Source organism: Alligator mississippiensis, chromosome 2 (genome assembly GCF_030867095.1).
Source record: "Alligator mississippiensis isolate rAllMis1 chromosome 2, rAllMis1, whole genome shotgun sequence".
NCBI lineage: Eukaryota > Metazoa > Chordata > Crocodylia > Alligatoridae > Alligator > Alligator mississippiensis.
The window spans coordinates 34,652,040-34,676,372 of record NC_081825.1 but is presented as its reverse complement, the minus strand read 5'-3'; the positions used below and the strand labels follow the sequence as shown (position 1 = coordinate 34,676,372).

The window sequence follows — 24,333 nt, the reverse complement described above, 5'->3', positions numbered from 1 at the left end:
TCATCAAGTCCGACCCCCTGCATAAGCAGGAAAGAGTGCTGGGTCTAGATGACCCCAGCTAGATGCTCATCTAACCTCCTCTTGAAGACCCCCAGGGTAGGGGAGAGCACCACCTCCCTTGGGAGCCCGTTCCAGACCTTGGCCACTCGAACTGTGAAGAAGTTCTTCCTAATGTCCAGTCTAAATCTGCTCTCTGCTAGCTTGTGGCCATTGTTTCTTGTAACCCCCGGGGGCGCCTTGGTGAATAAATCCTCGCCAATTCCCTTCTGTGCCCCCGTGATGAACTTATAGGCAGCCACAAGGTCGCCTCTCAACCTTCTCTTGCGGAGGCTGAGAAGGTCCAGTTTCTCTAGTCTCTCCTCGTAGGGCTTGGTCTGCAGGCCCTTGACCATACAAGTTGCCCTTCTCTGGACCCTCTCCAGGTTATCCGCATCCTTCTTGAAGTGTGGCGCCCAGAATTGCACGCAGTACTCCAACTGCGGTCTGACCAGGGCCCGATAGAGGGGAAGTATCACCTCCCTGGACCTATTCGTCATGTATCTGCTGATGCATGATAAAGTGCCATTGGCTTTTCTGATGGCTTCGTCACACTGCCGGCTCATGTTCATCTTGGAGTCCACTAGGACTCCACGATCCCTTTCCACCTCTGTGCCACCCAGCAGGTCATTCCCTAGGCTGTAGGTGTGCTGGACATTTTTCCTCCCTAGGTGCAGCACTTTGCATTTCTCCTTGTTGAACTGCATCCTGTTGTTTTCTGCCCACTTGTGCAACCTATCCAGGTCTGCCTGCAGCTGTTCCCTGCCCTCCGGCGTGTCCACTTCTCCCCATAGCTTTGTGTCATCTGCAAACTTGGACAGAGTACATTTCACTCCCACGTCCAAGTCGCTGATGAAGACATTAAAGAGTATCAGTCCAAGGACCGAACCCTGCGGGACCCCACTGCCCACACCCTTCCAGGTCGAGACCGACCCATCTACCACGACTCTTTGGGTGCGACCCTCTAGCCAATTCGCCACCCACTGGACTGTGTAGTCATCCACATCACAGCCTCTTAACTTGTTCACCAGTATGGGGTGGGATACCGTATCAAAGATCTTCCTGAAGTCTAAGTATACGACATCCACCCCTCCTCCTGTGTCCAGGCGTTTCGTAACCTGGTCCTAGAAAGAGACTAGGTTGGTCAGGCACGATCTGCCCGCCACAAACCCATGCTGGTTTCCCCTCAGCATAATTTGCCCTGCCGGGCTCTCTCAAATGTGAGCCTTGATAATTTTTTCAAAGACTTTACCAAGGATGGAGGTGAGACTGACCGGCCTATAGTTGCCCGGGTCCTCCTTCCTCCCCTTTTTGAAAATGGGGACCACGTTAGCCCTTTTCCAGTCCTCCGGGACTTGGCCCGTGCGCCACGAGCGTTCGAATATTCCCTCCAGTGGCTCTGCAGTGATGTCGGCCAGTGCCTTCAGCACCCTCGGATGGAGCCCATCCGGGCCTGCCGGCTTAAAGGCATCCAGTTCTTCCAAATGACTCTGCACCACCTCAGGATCTACGTATGGAAGTCTGGCGCCTTGCTGCTGCCTCTCTACAACCCCAGTGAGAGACTTGTCGTGCCCCTCACTTAGGAACACTGAGGCAAAGAACTCGTTGAGGAGTTCAGCCTTGTCCCCCCTATCTGTCACCAATTGTTTCTGCCCATTTAGCAGCGGTCCTATTCCTCCCTGGGCCTTCCTTTTACTCCCAATATATCTAAAAAACAATTTCTTGTTGTCCTTTACTTGGGTTGCCATCCTCAGCTCCATGGTAGCTTTGGCCCGCCTAACTGCCTCCCTACAAGCACGAGCAGGGTGGTACCTTAGCTGGCCAACTTTGAACATGTGGCTACCTATAGCGACTTTTATTTTATTTTATTTATAGTGTTACAATCTTCGTATCACTACAAAAATAACTTCTGGAGACAAACACTCTGATTTCTTGTCAGCTTTGCTTAACATAATAGGCTTTTGTTTGTTCCATACTTACAACATCACCTGAATTTGAATGCGTGTAAAGGGAAGAAAGTCTTATTCCTTACTACTTTTTAAAATGCTTTCAGCATTGATAACATACTTCAAACACATCTTGGCATACAATGGAAATAAAATGGATCATTATCTCACCTTCAACTACTTCCTTTATGCAAAACTGTGACCATGACTATCATGAAGTGCTTGCTCAGGGCCATCACATCTTTGTCTGATTTCTCAGTATGTCCTGAGGCCAGCCCATAAGCATAGCTTCTAGCATGGGGGAGGGGGGGGCGGAGGGGGGAAGAGAAGGAAGCCCAGGCTCTTTCCAACTTCCAAGGATTCTCATTTTAGTCTTCACTCTCACTGTTTCTGTGTGGTCCTGATGCAAGGCGGTAATATCCAATTTCTCTTGAGGGATTTCACCCCCTGTGGAATGAGGATTCAGTGCAGCCCAGAATTCCAAACAGTGCAGCAAATGGTTTCTTTAGTAAAGGTGTTTATTGGGGCAAAGACCACCCACTCAAAGGTTCTCTACCCCCCTCCAAAATAGGTAAGTAATCCTCCCCCCCCCCCAAGATAGTCCTTATAGCCCTAAGCACCTGCCAGAACTACTCATTTGGCTCTTCCCTTTCTAGTCTCTCCAGCTCCCCAAAGGTTTGAACACTAGAACACTTAGTGTTCCCTTGCAAAAAGGGAAATTTCAGTGGGACAATAATTGGTATGTTTTTATTGTTACTCAGCTGAGAAAGATTCAAATGTAGCAAACCAGCTTGAACCTTAACACTCCTTCAACCAGGGTGTGGACAGCTGTAACAATACAGTCATTCCCAGGATGCCACTGATTATGAGTAGATTCACAGTTGTCCCTAGAGAGAGGTGTTTGTATATACATTGCTAAAGGATTCTAAGTAGAACATTTTAGGGATTGCACTGTTGCTGAAGTGTTGTCATGGGGTGGTAAAGTATCCAGACCACCATGCTTTCTAGGAGTTAATGATTGTATTTTCCCAAGGATTCTTGTACAGAAGGAGGTAGACTCAGATTTGTCTGCGTGCCAAGAACGAGGAATGTATGATAGAATCAAAGAAAGTTTGGGTCATCTAGGAGGTCATTTAGTCCAACCCCCTGTTCAAAGTGGGATCATCCCAGCCAAAGCGCTGTCTAGTTGGATTTTGAAAACCTAGAATGGAGCTTCCACCACCTCTCTGGGTAACCTGTTCCAGTGTTTTACTACCCTCCTAGTGAGAATTCTTCTTAATATCTAATCTAAACTTCCCTTGCTGCTCCTTGTTCTGTCATCTGCCACCATCCACAATTGCAGTTTTCTCCTCCCTCTTTTCAAAAATTAAACAAGACCTGAGTTTTCTAAAGAACTGTTACACTTTACCAAACTGGCTGCACAGATGTGTGTTTGTGGAAAGAACAGTCTGGACCCTATCACAGGGAATGGACCCCACTTTGTGCATTGACAGGCTCATTTCGAGTGGGAGTATGGTGGCACGTGGAAGGGCTGCCAGGTGCTGGGGGGCTGTATTGCCATCTCCTTGTGGCTGGGGGCTTCCCAAAAACTTCTTGTTTTTGAAAGATTTTATACTGGAAAGCGCTTTGTCAATTTCATTTCCATGCTATAGATCAATGATCAGCAACCCCTATCACACATGTCAGAGCATGGCACATGAGGCCGTTTTGCTCGGCACACCGTGGGTGGCCCAGACTGTGAACAGCTGTTGCTAGCTTCATTGCTTGGGCTGCTTACAGCAGGCACTGGGGAAGCTGCAGGCAGCCCAGGTTCCATGGCTGGCAGTAGCTGCCTAGAGCCCAGGCCAGCTGTAGACAGCTAGGAGGCTATAACGGGTCCACTGGGATCTGGAGCCCCAGCTGGGCTCTGGCTGGCAGTGGCTGTATGTGTACGTCAGGGTGCATGGCAAGAAGGTGGGATAAGGCAGTGCAACCTCCTACTCTTCTTTGCTATGCACCCAGAGGCACAGAGCCAGGCTTGGACTCCAGACCCTGGTGCAGCTGTTTGCAGGTTGCCTACTACAATCATCCTAGGCTCTGTGCCAGGAACAGGCAAGTGCCCAGAACCCAGGCTGCTTGAAGCAGGCAGTCAGACCAAGGTCTGGAGCCCTGGCTCATTGCCTGTAGTGTGTCATTGCATGTGCACCTTGGGGAGCATAGTGAGGAAGGGGCTGGGGCTACCCTGCCATGACAAAAATAGGGCCTGTCATGGCTTCCCTGACATCCACCCTTGGCATGCCAACATTTCTTAAGTCTAGGTTGCAGGGTTTCGTGGTATTTGGCCAAAAAAACATTGCCAACCCCTTCTTTAGATATTGTGCTGCATGTTCCAAGGTAATTTGGCACGGGAAGTGGTGGAGTGCTAGCTTTATAGGTAAATTGTCACAAACACTAAAACACGGGGGTTGTCAAATAGGGGTACCCTGGGGGTACATGGCATGGAGAAGTGGGGATACTTGGGAAATGGCAGGGGGTGGGGCCACCACTGCCATCCATCACTCTGCGTTGCCATTTCCTTGTGCCCAAGTAACCCCACTTCTCCATGCTGCTGGCTTCACATGACACCTGGACATGAAGCTGGTGGTGCAGAGAAGTGGGGGTACTTGGGAAGCAAGGGGGCAGGGGTGCCGCCATCCATCACTCCATGCCACTGCCACCAGGGACCACACACCGCTTTCCTGCGCTCAAGTATGGCCGGTCCACGCACACACTGCGCATGGCAATGGTGCCAGGAACTTGCACACGGCAGCCGTCCCTGCCACCATCTATACACTCAGCACCATGTGGTGGCACAGGGCGGGGCTGCTGCAGCCATCCATCACTCCGTACCACCGCTGGGCTCTACTTTCCTATGCCCAAGTATCCACACTTCCCTGCGCCGCTGGCTTCATGTGCAGCCGGCTGTTGGCACCCGCCCCCACCCCGCAGTGCATGACTCAGAGTGTATAAATGGTGGCAGGGGTGACTGCTGCTTGTGAACTCTCTGCGCCACTACTCTGCGCTGGGGATGGGGTGCCGATGGAAGCAGGGATACTTGGGCACGGGAAAGCAGCACCCAGTGGTGACGTGAATTCTATAGATGACAGTGGCGGCCATATGCAAGCTCCCCGTTCTGTGTCTGGCTGTCTGTCAGCACTGGCCCCCCCACCCGTTCTTTTTCTGGAAGGGGTACCCACCAGAAAGGGGTACCTTGCTTAAAAAAAAAAAAAGGTTGGAAACTCCTGCTATAACACATGAACAGAGTTAACAGAAATATTACATCACAGTGACACTCTCTTCTTTGTAAACTGGTATATCTGACTTGCACAATTCATTTGTTTGCATAGTTTATTTGAAAGTTAAGTGAAACTACATATACAATGAACAACCACTGTGTTTTAACTGTGACAACATAACCTCTCGCTAGAGAAAACCAGGTAGTACTGCTTTGTTACTGTATCGCTGGGGAATAGGTTTGGTGTGCTCCCTCCACTATGTGTGTCTTCTGTGTGAAGCATAATCTACCTTCAGTTAACACATGTAGTAACACTTTAAAGTATGTCAAATGATTCATATGTATTAGAATTTTCATCAATTTCCACAGTTTGTATTAATAAAATTACCTGGATTGCTGTGAAAATATGAATTCTTTAACACTAAACACAAATGGAACCCTTCTGATAGAATCATAGAAAATTAGGGCTGGAAGGAACCTCGGGAGGGTCATCTAATCCAACCCCCTGCTCAATACAGGACCATCCCCAACTAGATCATTCTAGCCAAAGCTTTGTCAAGCGAGGCCTTAAAGAACTCCAACAGTGGAGATTCTACCACTGCTCCTTTCTTTGGGCAGGAAATGCAGTTTTAAGGAGACGACCTGTTGGTGGAAGAATTGGGGAACTGAGAGGCTGAGCCAGAATCTGAACCTGAAGGGGCTTTGGCCAGCTGGGCCACATGTATGTGAGGTGCGGTTTCAGAAGAAGTTGCTGAGACCGTCAGTAAAGAATGGAAATATTATAAGTATTCTCTCCCAGCAACATGTCTACTGGACCACATCTTGGTTTTCACTATTGTGAGTGGTGATAGTTATTTCAAAATGAACCTGAACCACCCTGTCTACTGAGCACACTGTATTTATACAGTTGGCTTAATATGACTATTTTCCTGGTAATGGCTGTACCATACGATGAGCTGATGAACTGTTTGTTGGTTTGTTTTGAGCTATTTATTGCCTCCTAAATTGATTTTGGACATCTAAATAGTTTTAAGAATCTGGCCTCTAGTCCTGTAGATTGTGGTTTCTGCTTCTAATGCTGGAGGGCCAGGGATCACTTGTGTAACAATGGGTCTTTACAGGTTGTTTAGCCATTGGAAGAAGGAGCCACATTCTTTGCATAGATTAGGATGTTTCTCTGTAGCAGGCAAGTGCATAATCTGCAGAGATTCTAAAAAACAAATTATTGTACATGTTATGAGGGATTGAACCTCAGATTTTATGGATATAAAAGCACCAGGTCAGAGCCAGGAAAGGCTTCTAAACCACTGTCGGTAGCCCACAATCTGAAAGGTAGAGGTAGTTGTATTTTTTGAGTTGTATATGTTTTGGAATAAGTATGTGTGTGATATGACATTACTCATCCTAAAACATCTATGATTGGTTTGAGATACTCCAGTGGGTTTCATTTTAGCTTATGTACTTTACTAACATTGGCCTCAAGCCCAGAAAGTGTGCTTTTATACTGAACTGGCAGCAGGTAAAATTGTAGTGTAGTGAGGACAGGTTGCAGTTTTATCTGAGTGAATCTGGGACATACAAATTCCACCCTCAAGATCACATTAGTAAATTTCTTTAAGGTAAAACTACAGTTTCCAATATTCTGTTGGCTACTTTATGAAAGCACACATTTTATCATTATTATGGTATTGGTTTATTTAAGCTGAGAGGATTGAGGGTAATGCATTATTTTAGAAATACTGCTTATTACCATGTTAAAAGACTTCAGGAGATCCATAGGTAACAGTCTGGTTCTTTGAGCAGGATTGAACCTTGTTTGAGGTCTTGTTGTAAAATAAATTCTGTGCCACAATTACACTTTTTTCATTCATTTCTTGTGACTGTTATGCTGTTGAAGGTGGGCATGATTACTCTAATTTAAAAACAGTAATGTTTTAAAGCCTTTATTCTATTAAACAAATTTAAACTTTTATAGAATACTAGCCAATTCCCCATCAAGAATGACGGGGGGAGGGGAAACAGGTTGGAACGGAGCCCTGCCCCCCTCCTCAGGGCCTGCTTCCCCTTCCCTCCTGCTGCTTGGGGTCTGGGCCCACTCCCCGCCCCCTTCCCCCCCCCCCCCCCCCCCCCCCCGGCCACAGGGTTGTGGGGAAGGGAGGAGCGGGTCTGAGCCTGATGCGGGGGAGGAACAGGCCCAAGGCTGGGGCAAAGCCTGGCTGTGGCGGGGGTAGGGGGGAGCTGCAGACCCAGGTCAACCTGGCAGCGGTGGAGGGATGGGAGGAGCAGGCTTGGAGCAGATGCAGGGGTGGGGGAACAGTGGGCCCAGGCCCCACTGGGGGGAAAGAGAGTCATTCCTTCCCCCCACCCCCCTGCAGCATCTGTGTTGGGCTGGGCAGGCTGTCCCCACCCCCACTGCTGCAGCAGGCTGACTTCTTTCCCCTGGCTTAGGTTTCCTCTTCCCCCCCCCCCCCCTCCCCCCACGTTACCTACAGGGAGCAGGGCAGGGGAGGCCAAGTCTGGCTTTTCTGGCTTCATCCCCCCACTTCCCTCCGCTCTATTGCTGCTGCCTCCAGGGAGCAGGTCTCCGTCTGCTCCGTCCTCTGTGTCCCCAGCATCATGGCAGCAGGCTGACTTCTGTCACAATACTTCTTTGCGCTCTGATTGGTTGTTTGTCAGCCAGTCAGAGCACGAATAAAGCATTACGGACAGATGGACAGATTTAGGCTTTTATAATATTAGATTATTCCATTTCATGCAAAACAAAGAATTATATTTTGTTAAATTTCAGACCTCAGATGTTTACAGGATATTTTAGATCAGTGATCCAAAGAATATTTCATGTTATAAAAATGTGATTGTTTAAAAAAAAAAAAAAATTAAGAAAAAAAATCACAATTTGCCTTTTCTTAATCATTGTGAACTTCAAACAGTTCATGTAACTTTAAGTAGTTCAGTAAACATTGGAAATATATTTTCTAATAGTTGCTTTTTCTAAATCTGTATTCAGTTAGATTGACATGAATTTGTATTTTAACTGTCATGGCACTACTGCACCAATGAAATAGCAGGGATCTTTAGTAATCTGCAGATGACAATCTGACCAGTTTATTTCAGACTGTGTGTAAAGAAGCAGTTCTTTGATAAAGTCAATTAAAATGTTGAAGTAATGTTAGAGGTGCACCAAAACATCAGTCTGATTATCGGATTGGTACCGATTTATAAAGAAAATTGGCTGTATCGGGTATTGGCCTGATGAGGCTGATAATTTGGCCAGTAAATGCTTCTGCGGCGTGCAGCACTTGGGCATCCAGGAGCAGAGCTGGCAGTGTGGGTAGCTGCCTCCTGCTGGTCAGTTTGGTGGAAGGAGATGGGGGAGGGAAGGGACATGGGGGAGATTAGAGCAACGCCCCCCTGCAGTGAGGGAGGGGCAGGGGCAGGCACTGCCGGGCAGGGTGGGCATGTGGAAGAGGCAGTTCCCGCTGCTGCTTGCCCCCCCACCCCGCCTGGGGTACATGTGCCCCCTGGATCTGCACAGGGCAGGGTTGGGCAGGCAGCAGCTGGGCCAGGCTGCAGCTGGGGCTGCATGCAGCTCCTCTTGGTGGGGGCTGGGCTCGGAGCAGTCGCCAACGGTGCTGGGAAGATACTGCATCCACCCACATTTTGCTCCCATGAAGTCCAGCCAGGGGTCACTTGGCAAAGGTTGTCTCTTGCCTCAAGTCACACTGCACCAGGGTCTGGAATAATAGATTTGGGCTTCAAACATAGATTTAAAGACCAGACATGCTAAAAATGCAAGGCAATAAGTGGTCCAAAACTGAACTACCCATCTATTTACTAGAATTCAAGATGAGCTATAGCTCCACATTTAACATGGGGGGGGGGGGGGAACACCTCATCTTGGATTTGAGTACAAGGTGGTAGGCATCAGACAGCTGCTGTCAGCCATAGCGCTAGGTTGCCAGTGCCACCAGACAGGCTGTGCTCTATACCCCAGGCTGGAGCCAGGGCCAGAGCCTGTCAAGAGTGGAGCCAGAGTGGGAGCCGAGTGGTAGGTGCGGGGACAGAGGCTCAAGGTTGGGAAGGGGAGGCCAAGTCAGCAGGGGGAGGGATGGGAGAGCAGGGGTCAAGATGTGGGGCTGCAAGTGGAAGCTACTTGACCCTTCCCAGACCATTTCCCCTGTCCACTGCTTCTTCCCCTGCTTACTGCCCCCCTGCCACTGCTTTCCCTGTAGCAGCAGTGGGGGGGCAAAGTTAACCCTCCAATTATTCCAACATTCTAAACTTGGAAAATTATAACAAACTTACACATTTTTTCATGTATAGAATGTAATAGTTGGGCAGTTCATCTTCAATTCAAGGTCATCTTGGATTTGGGTGAAGAGAGTAGTTGGTTTTAAATGTGAATAGTTACTGAGGAATATACACTAATGCAGATATTGGGTTTGATATCCAGTGTGAAGTCTGGCTAGCCAAAATGATGAGTGAACTACCATATTTACCTGAATCCAAGAAAACTTTGAAAATAAGACAACCCCCCAATTATTAGTTTCTAGACATGGAAAATTATACATCTGTTGTTATTTTGGAGGTTTGTCTTAAACTAATGCCCCCAACTGTTGTGCCAGAGAAAGCAGTGGGTCTGATCACCTTTAATTCAGGTTAAGAAATTGCAAAGCTCTTTCTTGAAGGAAAAATAGCTTAAAAAAAAAAATGTGAATGACCACCAAAAACGGGTCACACATAAGGCCTGGTAACAATAGAGTTGTGTGAATGGAGATTGTTAGGGGCTGAATGTGGGAAGCTCAATTTTGTTTGGTTTTCTGTCTCTCTGGGTAGAAGCAGGCAATAAGAACACAAACAGATACAGAGAGAAATTAAGGAAAAAGCAAGAAGAGTACTCTTAGCACGTCTCTGAAAGAAAGTCAGAAGAGAACGTGCGAAGTTTTGAGTGGAAAAAAATTGGAATCGTTGACAAAAGAAACAACCTTCTGTTGTTTGTTTGACTCCTGCGGTGTTCAGGGAAATGGGACTCTTTACATGCACAGTAAGTTAACAGGATTGTATCAAAATACCCTGTTTCTAACATCAGTTTCTTCTAATGGAGACAATTGGCAGAATTTTAAATAGTGGATAAATGTTCAGGTAAAAAGAGGTAACTGTACTGTACATTAAACACACTGTAGTTCCTCACGTTAGAATTCATGGACAAGTTGCTATCTTGCCTTCAGATTTCCTAGTTGCCTTTTTTTGGGCGGGTTTATGGAATTAACCTTTGAAGTCAGATAGTTTGGGAATTCTCATGAAGATTTTTTATTAATGCTACATTGAGTCTGAGAGGCAGTTAATATTACTAAGTATTTGTAATGTGAATTTTTATTGACAAGCTAAAATATCTGTGAAAAGGAGACTTTTAACTTTTATATTAGTGTTTTAAGACTGTGCCTATACTGGGCACTTGTCTATTTCACAAAGTTATGATAGCAAAACTGTCTCACCTAGGGAGGTGAAAGGATCATTCCCACTCCCACAAGCTGATACTGCTGTCCTGACAGAACTCCCAGTATGGACATAGGTTTGCTGACAAGAAGTGGTTTTTGCTGCCAGAACTGTGTCTAATTCAGAGTGCTTTCTATATATTAGGATTTTAATACATGCCAATTAACATCTTATTAGGGGTGCATCAATAGAAATTTTTTGGGCCGATACTGATGGCCGATTTTTAACGGGCCATAGTGGCTGATACTGATCCAGTTGCTGATATGCAGCCGGGCAGCTTGAAGAGCAGCGTCCAGCTGGTAATTCTGTTGGGGGAATGAAGGAGCACCGGGGGGGCAGACAGATGGATTGAGGCCCTTGCGGTGAGGGAAGGAATGGGTCTGGGGCAGGGGCAGGCGATCCACAACTGGGGTGGAGCATGGGACAGAGCTGCAAGCAGTTTGTCTAGAGGAAGTGGGGGCTCCTGCTGCTACTTGCACCCTGGTAGGGCATGCGTGGGGGGCATGTGTGCAGGACGAGGGTGGGCTGCCGCTGTGGGCTGGGGCTAGGAGCAATCCCAGGCTTTTCCTGGCAGGGGGCTGAGTTGGGCTGCGCACAGGGTGGGCAGCTCTGAGAGGGAGATTATAGGGGGGAGCTGCAGCCATCCCAAAATACGGGGGGGGGGGGCACTGCCACCTGCCCTGAGTGCAGCCCAGCCTACCTGCTAGGAAGAGCCTGGCACCACTCCTGGTCCCAGCCCACCATCACCCTGTGCACAGATCTGGAAGCGCACCCCCCACCCCCAATGACCTCTTGGGGTACGCGCAACAGCAGAAGCCACCACCCCCTCCTTGTGCCCCATGGACGAGCCGCAGCTCCATCCTATGCTCTGCCCTATCTGTGCAGCCCCAGCCCTACTCCCTCCCTCACCACTGGGACCTTGATATGCCTCCCCATGCCCCTTCCCTCACAACAGACTAACCATCCAGACCCAGCTGCTTTTCACCCTGCCAGGCTGTGCTCCTGGCTGCCTGTGTGCTGCAATGTGGCTGCATGCATGCATGGAGCATTTATTGGCAAAGTTATCAGCTGCATCAGCAAAAAAAAAAGCCTTGTGCCAATACCATCATTTTTCTTTGTATCAGTGCTTATCTGATATGGGACTGATGTATTTGTGCACCTCTACATCTTAACTTTTTTTTTCTCAGTGAAAATAGTCCTACAGAATAAAATAAGGTTTGGGTTAGGGATATAACAGTAGTTTCTCACATTGCTTTATAGTGTATCCCAAGTTGGAGGGTTAGTTTGAAATTCCTGGCATGCTATGTTGATGGAAATTAGTCATATCACACAAGTGTCCTAGCTGAACTTTGGAATGGAGAGATGAATTATGATTATATAAACAGTAAAAAATAGATACCTATTTATTAAGAACTGTTAGAGCACAAGGAATTAAAGCTTCAAATACTATTTTTAATTTTCACCTTAGGTAAAGAGAATATTGTCTACCATCAGAAAAGGTAGAAAAAGCAATTGGAAGATGCTTCAGCATTAAATTGCATAAATTTAGATTGTAAAACAACTGTTTTCCTATTTTATAATTCATTTTAGAAGAGTTCATTATTGATACATTTGTAGAATCAATTTATTAAAAAAGCTTATTCATTTTTAATTTTTTTGTGATGGAAGTTGAGAACTTCATAACTCTGAAGCTTACATTTTGGACATGAATGATGCACCATTTAAAAAATAAATAAAAACGGTAGTACGTTTGTGGAGAAGCTATGAGGTTAATAATCTAACCTTTTAAATTATTTTAAGTTCGATAAGGTGTTTGGAATATGTCTAATGCGCTGGTTCAGTACAGTTGTCAATTGTTTTTGTTAGAAGATCAATCTAAGACCCATTGAATGGTACTATAGATGCAGGAATGTATTTGTGTGTAACAAGCTACTGTTTTTGATTGTTATGAGTGTTAAAAATTGTTTTATGGAAGTGGTTTCCTGCTGACTATTCATGTATAGAATCTAATTATTCATGTATAGAATTTAATTAGCAAAAGTTTTGTTCACTATTGTAAACGTTTCTTTTGTTTTCAGGTTTTGAAAGTATTTTAGAAGGGCTTTATGGACCAAGGCTACGAAGAGACCTCAGTTTATTTGAAGGTAAATGACCCAGTTTTCTCTCCAAAATAATTTTCTGAGTGTTTATTGTAATCTGAAATATAAATCCACAGTTGCAAGAACTTTTTCTCTAATGTATTTTTCCTCACTGCTTTCTCACCTCTTCATCCTTGAACATAAACAAGGTCTTATATTAATTAAAAGAAATAACCACATCTTCTTCATAGGAGTGACTGTGTACAGATATTCAGTTTCTACTAGGAGAATCACTGCTCTCCTAGGAGAAATCACAAGTGTACAGATGTTCAGGATTTTTCTCTCAGAGCAAAAAAGGCCATTCTGGGAGAAAAATAACCCAGGAATAACCAGGAATAAATGGGAGAATCATACCTGGGAGAATTTCTCCTGGGAAAGCAATGTCTTTACTCATTCTCTTCTAAGAGAAGCCACAGTACATTCCTCCAGCATTCCAGGCTGCTTCCCTTCTGCCTCCTGCACTTCTTCCTGCCTCTGGGAAGACTGTGTCGCTTGAGCTGGACTCCACTGCTCCAGCCAAGCAGGGAAAAGAATACCCTGCCTTCACAATCTCCATATTGTGCTACAGGGAAATGGAGACTGACCCTGAAATGTCTGGGTGAGGCAATCTGACCCAGATAGACTGACCCACTGCTGCCATCTGTCATCAGATAGATTGAGGGAGCCTGAAGAGCACGCTGAGATGAGTGTGCAGGGGTCTCCTGCCTGCACAGCATCATTACTGTAATCTCTCTGCTCTTCAGAGGCTCAGCATTTGAATGTCTGTGAGGGCATCTCCAGGGAAGTTTTTCTACCAGGAGAATTCTCCCAGATCATTTGAATGTGTATATGTAGCCACTGTGAAATGTCTTGATTAACTAGGCGTCATTGGTTGCGTCTGCACATTTTATTAATGCACACTAGTTACTTCGCGTTTAGTTTAGTACTTAATGAAGCACTAACTAAATGCGCAGTAGCTAGAATTACTGTACAGTAACACCGGCAAATGACTTTTTAGTGACTCTAGTGTGCAGTAGCCTAGTAATACTGTGCAGTAGTATAGTGGCATTGTTGGTGCTGTAATGTACTACTGCACAGTGTTATTAGGCTACTGTGCGTTATTAAGCATGTCATATAGATGCACCCATTAAGTAGCTGGCACAGGGATGATTTCTTTTTCTGTAATATTGGCTAAGCTGTTAACTTTTTTTTTTTTTAAAGAAGCTTTTAGAAAAGGAAAGAGCGAGTTAATTTCACTGGTCCTGTTGCTATCAGAATTCCCATATTTTCTCACAAGGCAGCCGCGCCTTGGTTTTGGAAGCCGGAATGTAGCAGGAAAAAGGTGTTTTTCCAGAATGGTCTAGATCTGACTTTTTAATGTAGGGGCCATGGTGAAATATGGCTTCCACCTCTCTCTGGGACAGTGAGCAAGCAGGGGTGGAGTCCAGTGTTAATTGTATGCTACTCAAAAGCTGCTCCCAATTGATTAGTAGCTGTGAAAGGGACTGTGCCCTTGCTTGCTTTCTCAGAAAGAAGGGAAGCATAACCATTTTGAATCATAACTCTTCCATCATTCTGCTCCAGCAAAGAAAATCAGATTCCCCACTTAAGACATGCACCATAATTTTGGAGGACTGATTTTTGGGAAAATGGTATGTGAGATATGTAAGCTAATATAGTCATTAGGAATGAAGACTTTATGAACAGCAGTTTAATTTGCATTTTTTTCTTCTTAAAATTCTCATTTTTATGCTAGTTTTTCTTTAGTGTCTGTGTGAATCTGTCTCTCTTGAGTCATCTTCACTTATGCTGAAATAAGTGCTAACAGTTACGTTTTTCTGTGTTAGTAAATGATGGTACCTGTTAAAAGTCTCTAAGAAACAGAATGTAAGTCTGTGTGAGGTAGTGCTAATTTATGTCAAAAGGAAAGACTAATAGATTTTCATAATTTTATGAAAAAACTGCACTTTTTAATACCATTTAAACCCTCAATTTTTTCCAAGTTTTAGCTTAATTTAGGTTTAATACAATATTATCTACTGTGCTATAAACAAACAAACCATTTGAAAATATTGAATTTCCTGGTTATTGTGAATCTTTTAAATTTGGGAAAGAAAAGAATGAAAAATGTGCATGTGTAAGTGGGTTTGAAAGCTGAGCAAGCACTCTGGATGTTAATTGGCTGTTTTAGGCTAATAAGCAGAATGTAAATGATGTTGTATAAGGTTTATAATAATCTACAAAATAATGTGATAGTACCGCTACACTGGTGTGGGCCTCACGCTCCTGCCCAGCTGCCGCTGGCTCCTGTGCGTCCACTCACTCTGTGCCCCTGCCCCAGCCCTGCGGTACAGGCGGGGAGCAGCACGCAGCCCTGACCACATGCTTGCTTGTGGGGAACAAACTGGTGCTCAGTGCAGGGGAGAAGTGCACCCCCCCCCCCACACACACACACTTTGCGGCATAGGGGCACCAGCCACAGCCGCTCGCAGTCCACGTGGGTCTGCCCTGCCTCTCTGCCACCCACCGTCGCCCCAATGAGAGTAGGCACAGGCAGCCCCATGCTGGCTCTGAGCTGCTGCAGCATGGGGTGCTGGCCGTGGGGGCCGCTTTTCCCCTGCGCTGAGCACCAGCTTGTTCCCCAGAAGCTGCTGCTCAGTGCCACTGGGCAGTGTTTGCTGCAGCTGCCTGCCCAGAGCCCATGCTGTGGTAGGCTGTGGTGCGGCTGCTTAACTGCTGCCTCTGTCCTGCCCAGCGCGGCAGCAGTAGCCATGTGTAACAGCTGGTGTGCAGCACAGAGGTGGCGGTTAAGCAGCCGCACTACAGCCTAGCACGGTGTGAACTCCAGACAGTAGATGCTACCTGGCAGGGGCCGCTTTCCTTCGCACTGAGCAGCAGCAGCGGCTGCCAAGCTTCTGCTGCCACGGCTCAGTCCCCATGGGCGAGCCTGGAGCTGGCACGGAGCCCAAGCTAGCAGCAGCGGGGGGTTGCAAGCTGATGTTCAGTGCGAGGGGGGAAAAGCGCCCTCCCGTCCCATGTCCAGTGCCCTATGCTGCAGCCACTCGGAGCCCTCGCAGGGCTGCCTGTGCCTGCAGTGGTGATGCGGTGGAAAGGCAAGACAGCCCCCATTGGCTCCGAGTGGCATTACTTTAGAAAAGTATTGGCAGCATGTGTGAATTGTTGAACAATCTCTGAACGTCTTCCCATGAATTCCCTGCCAGGCTTAACCTGCAACTAAAGTAACAGCAACACACACAACATTGAAGAACTTTTACAGCAACTAGCTATATAAATGTTTTATTTATTTATGTAACTTTTTTATTTATCTGCAGTAAAATTTTATGGCACCAATTATGGATTATGATCAAATTTCCTAAATATTATACAAACATACAAAAAATAAGATCATACTTTAATTGGTAAATTGGATAACTAAATAGTACTTAAGCAGAATATAGTATCTAAGTCACAAAAAGTGATCCAGAATAACTGTACTTCAGCAGCCACAAAACCCCTTAGGTGTCTACATTCATTTGGTTTCTATATCTTAGACTATAGAGATGTATAGGCACTAAAGTAGGTTTCTACATATGCAAGTCCCCATGCTAAACAGACAGGTGCTTAAATTCAGTCTAGGATCTAATGTGATTCAAATTGAAGAAAGTGTCTAAATTCCTGGCTCTGGGTTTGTTCCAGTAGGAATCTTAAGAGTACTACTAGTAAAAATCAAAAACACTGATTTTTTTTTAGTACAGAATGCAGTAACTTTCACATGACTGTAAGTGGATGGTTCTATACTTTACATGATAGCCTAGTGTTTCAGGCACCTGAGAGTAGGGATTGGAACCCAGTAGTTTCCCATTCTAGGAGGTCATTACTGGGCTTCAGAGTCAGGCTCTCTGTTGCTTGCTTTCTGTCTGGCTGTATGTATCTATCTTGCTTTTCTGTACAATGGCCCTACTTCAACAGCAAGATTTAAGGATGCTCCATCTAAAACTATTCTGTAGTCCAGGAATGTCAAACTCATCTCGTCCAACAGGCCAGATGAGTGGCACAGAATAGGTCCATGGGCTGGATTGAGCCCGTGGACCTCTTCACTTTTTTAACTTCAAGAGCAGACTCCCAGCATTAGATTGTAATCACTGTATCTTTTAAGACCTCAGTTTTGCAGGTGCTTGTCTTTAATGAAATGCCAAAGTACTTTGCTGGATAAGTATTTTGGCATATTAAGCCTCTTAAGCAGTAAAATATATTTTATTTTAAATATATCATAACAAATTACACAGCTTTTATGTACTTGTAGTAGGGGACGGTGGTTGAAAGTCTGAGCTTCCCAGTCATAAGGTATATTTTATTTATTTATTATTTTCAGGATATGCATAAAATAATAAAATCCATAGTTCCTAAATTTATAAAAAGGAAACACTAGTTTCCTGATCTAGTACATTTCTTGTGTAACTGTTCCATAAATAGTGTTTGTGGTATATAAATGCAGTTACTGAATTCAGAGAGATCTGATAGAAACATAAAGCATACTTGGGGGGAAAAAAATACAATCTATCACTTTGGTTTTAAAGTAAACAATTTTTTATTTGCCAACTGTACATGTAGTCCTGAAGAAAAATATACTTTACGCTTGAACAGCATACAGCCCCAGAAACCATCTTATTGAATTGGCAAATTGAGTTAATCGGAAGCATAAAATAGCTACCGAATCAAAAAAGGAGGGAAATCATAACTTTATCTGTGAAAGATACATACTTATCATATGCATAAACCTGGTAGGATCTACTTTTCATCTAAATTGATGAACCCAATAGAGCTCATATTATGCTGCTTAAGACATTCTTCTTATGTCTGTTTCTTCAATCTGTTTCTTTGTTATGGTCTTACAGGGGAACTCCCAATCATAACAATAGTTCCACATCATTCTAACTTTGAATAACACTTCAGTGTTATGGTGCTCCATTAAGTAAGGTACTTCAACATTTGCTTAAAAGTAGGCATGGATTAAATACCTTACTGCAGCGGTTCCCAAACTGTTGGATTGTACACCACCAGTTTAAAACAAAACAATACGACCTAAAGTACCACCAGCAAATTTTTGTCATATAAAGTAATTATAATAAATCTGTTATCGCATACCACTGACAGGTTGTCTGCGTACCACTGGTGGTACCCGTACCACAGATTGGGAACTGCTGCCTTACTGAATTGTGCCTTAATTCTTATTGCCAGTTTTATATTTAGAAACAATACATTTTTTAATACTGTCAAGGCATTAGCTCCTGGAGGGTATCTGACGCTTTTTGCCCAGCAGGTAAGTTTGTGGGGAGGAACCGGATGGGGGGACAGATCGAGGCAGAGGGAGAAAATGTATTTGGGGGACGCACTTCCCCAGCAGGTAAGTTCCACCTGTCTGGGGCCCCACTCAACTTACCCCAGCTCCTGCCTCTGTGGCACTATCCCTTACCGCAGGGACCTTGATCTAGACCCCGCCCCTTTCCTCGCCCATGGACTGACCTGCTGGGCTGGCGTGTGCGCATGCATGCATGCGGGCACTCGGCCCCCACCAATCCCAGCCTCGGATTGACTCCAAGATCTACCGGTGGATCTAGATCCACTAGTTGGTGACCACTGTCCTATAGCCTTCATACTCCTTCACTTACTATTGGTTGAGCATTTTTATTTTTTACTCCATCAGTATATCTAGTGCTCCTTACTTGTTCTCTCTGGATCTTTTTATATCTATTTTTAAAAAGGTTTTTCCTTTTCCTGCTCCCAAACAGCTAGGGCAGCTGCTTAGCCTCAGACTCCAGTAGCAGAACTTTTACTAAGCATATTCATTGAAGTACTTGATACCTGTCATTGGATACGTATCATTCATCTCATTTTCCTCTCTGTCAGATAGAGGAAAAGCAGAGTGGTGACAGCAATGCTTTTTCTTCTCCAGGCAAAAAGAAAAATCACTTAGGATTTTAGAGGAAGAAAGTTTCATTTTTTGAGGTGCTTGGTATTTTTATTTTCTAGGTCCTTTGGGAGTATTTACATGAATTTAACTTAAAGGACATTTTTTGATACCGTTAACATTATTCTTTAACTGTCTTAGAATCAAAACTTCAGGTCTTCTAAGAAGTTAGAAAGGAGGTCGTGAGAACATCAGGCTTCCTCCTGTGCCTGTTGAGAAACAAATAATCTGTGCAAATTCTCCCAGCTTTGTTCTCCTGGTAGAAAAACTTACCCAGAGGTGCCTGAACAGCATTCAAACGTCTGAGCCCCTGAAGAGCAGAGAGTTTATAGTAATGATGCTGCGCAGTGAGGGGGGCCTCTGTGCTCGCATCTCGGTGTGCTCTGCAGGATCCCTCAGTCTGTCTTGCAACAGATGACAGCAGTGCACAGGAGAGTCATGATTGGCTGGCACACTGCTCAGGGTCAGCCTATGTCTCTGTGAAGAATAATGTGGGGATTATGAAGGGGATGTGTTCAGCTGGAGCAGTTAAGTCCAGCCCTAGCAACATTCTGTCTCCCAGTAAATGGGGGGAAGAGGGGTGGGAGCAAAAACCCTGGAAGGGCTACTCGTAGAAAATATATAGACATTTGCCTCCTCAGAAGAAACTCTCCTGGGAGCAATTTAGCCCTGGTTGTTCCCAGGTTATTTTTCTCCCAGCATGGCCACTTTTGCTTTGAACATTTGTACATTTGCGGTTTCTCCTGGGCAGCAGCAACTTTCCAAGTAGAAACTGGATGTTTGCACATGGCCAATACTTACAAAATAGGGGTGCACTGATAAAGATTTTTTTTGGCTAATTATTAACCCGCCATATCGGCCAATACCGATCCAATATTCGATGTGCAGCCTGGCAGCTTGGAGAGCAGTTTCCAGCTGGTAAGTCTGTGGGGTGGAAGGCATGTTGGAGAGTGAAGGGGCTTGGGCAGGGGACAGATTGAGTCCTCCCATGGGGAGGGAGGGAATGGGACAGGGGCATGCGCTGCCTGGGTGAGGCAGGGCGCAGGACAAAGCTGTGGGTGGCTCATCTGTCAGGGCGGGGGGGGAAGCAGGGTCTGGTTCCTCGCTGCTGGGGGGCATGTGCCCCCTGGATTTGTGTGTGGAGAAAGATTGGGCTGCCTGCTGAGGGCTCAGGGCCAGGGGCTATACTGGCCTCTTCCTGGCATGGGGGCTGGGCTGGGCTAGAGCTGCTCTCGGGATGGGTGGGAAGGGGGCAACAGGGTAGACTACAGTCACCCCAAAATTTACTTTGCTCGTGGGGGGGGCCCCCCAGAACAAGCCGTCCACGGCTCCATCCTGTGCCCCACCCCAGCTGGGCAGTGCCTACGCCAGCCCCCCTTAATCTCCCCCTCCCCCACTCTTTTTCCCCCCCACAGACTTACTGGCTGGACACTGCTTTGCAAGCTGCCAGGCTATATTCCTGTCTGTGTGCATGCTGCAGCTGCGCATATGCATGCAGCCTTTATTAGTGACATTATAGGCTACACCAACTAAAAAAGGCCGATTGCCAATAATGTCAGTTTTCCTTTTATCAGTGCTGATCCAATATGGACTAATATATCGGTGCATCTTTAGTATGAAACTACCGTAACAAGGTAATAGAAATAGCAGCAGACCTGAAGAACCAGATGTTCTTTCATGTGTCTGATAAAAAATGGTAGCTGTTTTTAGTTTTGTGCCTACAGGTTTGTTTGTCAGCATTCAAGGTCTCAAAGTTTCAATAGAAGCACAGAAACATTCCAGATGAGTGAGAGAGCTTATTTCAGGTAACTTCACTAAGGCAAAGGAGAATATGTTTTCCAACATTATTCTTGCACCAATAAAGTAGGTAAGAGAAAAGCTCCTTGACTAAATATCTGGGTTCCTTTTCTCATAAAAATACAAAAGAGTATAAGCAATGGAAATGTTCAGATTTTTTTGGAAAATCCCTAAGAAAATATCAACTTGTCAGAGAAGTGCAGCAGAAGTGTAATCTGTCACCTGTGTGTGATGAAAAATCATTTATTTTGACAGAAGTTTTGGTTAATCTTAGTGGTATTTTCCTGTTTAAGTTTTGATTTGTAGATAGCCACAAGCCACATAAAGATCTTACATCACACCAAACTGACAAACTACCTCTAAACTTCGTTTAGTCCAGGGACAGTCTCCAGTTTCAGTTATATTCAGTAAGATCTGCTATGTTTTGAGATCCACAGGCAGAGGAATTTTCCACAGAATCCAAACTTCCATAAAAAAGAGAAATTATCCTGCATGGTTACAGAGAGTTTTAAAATATGAACAGATTATAAATTGATGCGACTTGGTCTTGCAGAGGCTGAAGACATCTTGAAATAATAGCTGCAAATACTAGGAGCAGCTAAATCAACCCATATAAATATTCAGTTAATAAATTTATCCTATAGTTCCAAACTAGGCCTGTTTTTTTTTTTGTTTTTTTTTCTTGTTGTCAAAAGCCCAGTTTGTCAAAATCTTCAATTTACCTCCCTAAGAATTTACCAGTACAAAATTCTGTTACGTATTTTAAGTGTGGGAAATAATAAAACAGACTCAGTGAAATAAAAATAACAAATAACAATATAGTCAGTGCATTATTGCATTAGCTGTATTTTATATTTAATTTGGGAGCCTCCGTGTTTATGTAAGATTGTGGAATTTATTGTTGGAATACAAGTTTTGCTGAAACTAAGAGGACTTTTTGCAATAGTGCCATAGTGTATATTTGGTGGAACTTGCAATTGTATATATTGTATTGGTGGTTGATCTCCTCTTTGCAGTGGATGCAGTACAGGCACCCATGTTCATTTATTGAGAACTGTCACTTGTTTTTAATGTTACTGACCATGGTATTTTGATGACATGTCTATGGATGTTGGCAGAAATAAATAGTCCTCGCATGACTCCATTAATTTCTAGGATAGATGTCGGGGAACCTGTTCTTCCGTGGGAGCACCCTTGAGAGATTTTATAGGGATCTACTCTGTCCCCTCTGTTCCACATTTTGTATAGATACCTATATAGATATATCGAGATATATCTCATGTTATTAAGAAGATTAGATGGGAAGCTGTTGTTTATAGTGTGTATGGTTGTTACTTCATGGACAAAAAAACTTTTAGTGATGGGGAGTCTTGTGTGCCCCAGTGTCCCTCAAAGCTATGTCTCCTGGAGTCTTACATTCCTGGCATGGTCACCCACGGTGAACAGGCCTGAGGGGAGATTTGAGATGAATCACAATTCAACCCTAAGTCCTCACGATCCAACTCCAATTTCTTCTTAGTAGAAGATGTCAGAATCTCATTAGCTATAAAGATAGAAGGAGACTGTGGCAAAATCAAGGTCTCCTATCATCTAGGGTTTTCCCTTGCCATTGGGCTCTGATGTCCACCTTGTCAGAATCATGTGATTGCTGTTTCACTGCAACAGCTTCCTCAGTTAGTCACTCACAGACTTCTACAACACGAAACAATGTGCTCTCTCGTACCAACCTCCATAAGCCCTGTAATGATGGACCAATGATGACGGAGACAGGACTAGTGAATCCAGCAGTCTCCAACCATGAATCTGCATGTAGGCAGCAGTAGCCCAATGGTTAAACTGCACCTGGGTTGAGACAGGTGCAGTTTGGCAGCTGCTACCCTGACTGAGCAGTCCTATTCAGAGGGTAATAATCAATGGCTCGATGTCTAGTTGGCAGCTGGTATCAAGTGGAGTGCCCCAGGGGGTGGCTCTGGGGCCGGTTTTGTTCAATCTCTTCATCAGTGACTTGGAAGATGGCACAGAGTACACCCTCACAAGTTTGCAGATGACACCAAGCTGGGGGGAGTAATAGATGCACTGGAGGGTAGGGCTAGGATTCGGGGTGACCAAGACAAATTGGAGGATTAGGCAAAAAGAAATCTCATGAGGTTTGACCAAGACAAGTGCAAAATCCTGCACTTAGGAGAGAACAATCCAATGGACCAGTACAGGCTGGGGGGCGACTGGCTGGCAGCACCTCTGCAGAAAAGGACCTGTGGGTTACAGTGGACAGTAAGCTGAATATAAGTCTGCAGTGTGCCCTGGTTGCCAAGAAGGCTAACAGCATACTGGGCTGCATTGATAGGTGTGTTGCCAGCAGCTCAAGGTAAGTGATTATTCCCCTCTATGTGACACTAGTGAGGCCACATCTGTAGTACTGTTCAGTTTTGGGCCACCACACTACAGAAAAGATGTGGACAAATTGGAGAGAGTCCAGGAGAGGGCAGCAAAAACTGTAAGGGGCTATGGCACATGACTTATGAGGAAAGACTGAGGGAACTGAGGAGAAGCTGGTGGAACTGGGCTTATTTAGCCTTGAGAAGGGATTCAGTAGCAGCCTTTGCTACTATTAATAGCAACCCTTGAAGGTGGGTTTGAAAGAGAATGGAGCTAGACTGTTCTCAGTGGTAGCAGATGACAGAACAGGGAACAATCGTCTCAAGTTGCAGCAAGGGAACTTTAGGAAGAATTTTCTCACTAAGAGGTTAGTAAAACACTGGAACAGGTTACCAGGGAGGTGGTGGAAGCTCCATCCTTGGATGTTTTTAAGACCCGGCTAGATGAAGCTTTGGCTGGGATGATCTACTTGGGGCTGGTCCTGCCTTGAGCAGGGTGTTGAACTAGATGACCTGCTGAGGTTCCTTCAAACCCTAATTTTCTACAGTGCTAATCAGAATCTCCTCTGCTTACCCTACATGGGGAGGAGCTAGAAAAGGTGCCTTAAATCTAGGCTCTATTCCTGGCTGAATAACCATGACCTGCAGGATTACTCTCTGTGACCAAAAAACTGCTGTCGTCTTCAGGGGAACTAGTGAAATACAGCATTGACATTACAGCTCTGGATGAGACGAGAGGACTGGATGAGGTTCAACTGAGGGAGGGAGGTGGAGGCTACACCTTCTGGAAGGGAAACTGGCCCAGGATAGATGTGTTCAGTGCCTGCTTCATCATCAAGAATCGGCTTGACTGACAAGTTAAGGTGCTCCCTGTGGGCGTTAACAAACATGACCTTTTGTCTTAAGCTGAGCAACAACCAGTACACCACTATCATCAGCACATATATGCTCCAAAGCTTGATGCTGATGATGATGTCAAAGAACAGTTCTACTCCAGCCTTGAACATGTTTTGACTAATACTTGCAAGGAGGACAAGATCATTCATCTTAGTGACTTCAGCACCAGAATTGGACATGACCAGGAACTCTGGAGTGGCACCAATGTGAAAGAAGGAGAGGGAAAGCTAGCTCCAAAGACATCCTTCTGAACAAATGGAGGGAGCCACAGTCTTGTCATCATGAATGCCATCTTCAGACAGAGTGACAAATACAAGGACACATGGAGATGCTCACCCTAAGCACTGGAACTTCCTCACCTGTGTCATTGTTAGAGCCTGTGATCAAATGGATGTGTCATGCAAGCCATGTGAGGAACCGATGATTGCTGGACAAATCACTGTTTTGT

At 45.2% G+C, this 24,333-nt stretch overlaps 1 protein-coding gene across 10 annotated transcripts in view; it reads left to right on the top strand.

Annotated features, from left to right (window-relative positions):
- The window catches only part of LCORL (ligand dependent nuclear receptor corepressor like), a 194,292-nt gene that overhangs the window by 48,421 nt on the left and 121,538 nt on the right, over window positions 1-24,333 (top strand). For 9 of the 10 annotated variants that reach the window (XM_014607685.3, XM_059721601.1, XM_019480065.2 and 6 more), the window contains one exon: window positions 12,810-12,875. In XM_014607685.3, the coding sequence (XP_014463171.1) occupies window positions 12,810-12,875 (66 nt within the window). Of the gene's footprint in view, window positions 1-9,361; window positions 10,280-12,809; window positions 12,876-24,333 lie in introns of those variants that run through there. The other variant, XM_059721602.1, reaches the window with a different exon arrangement.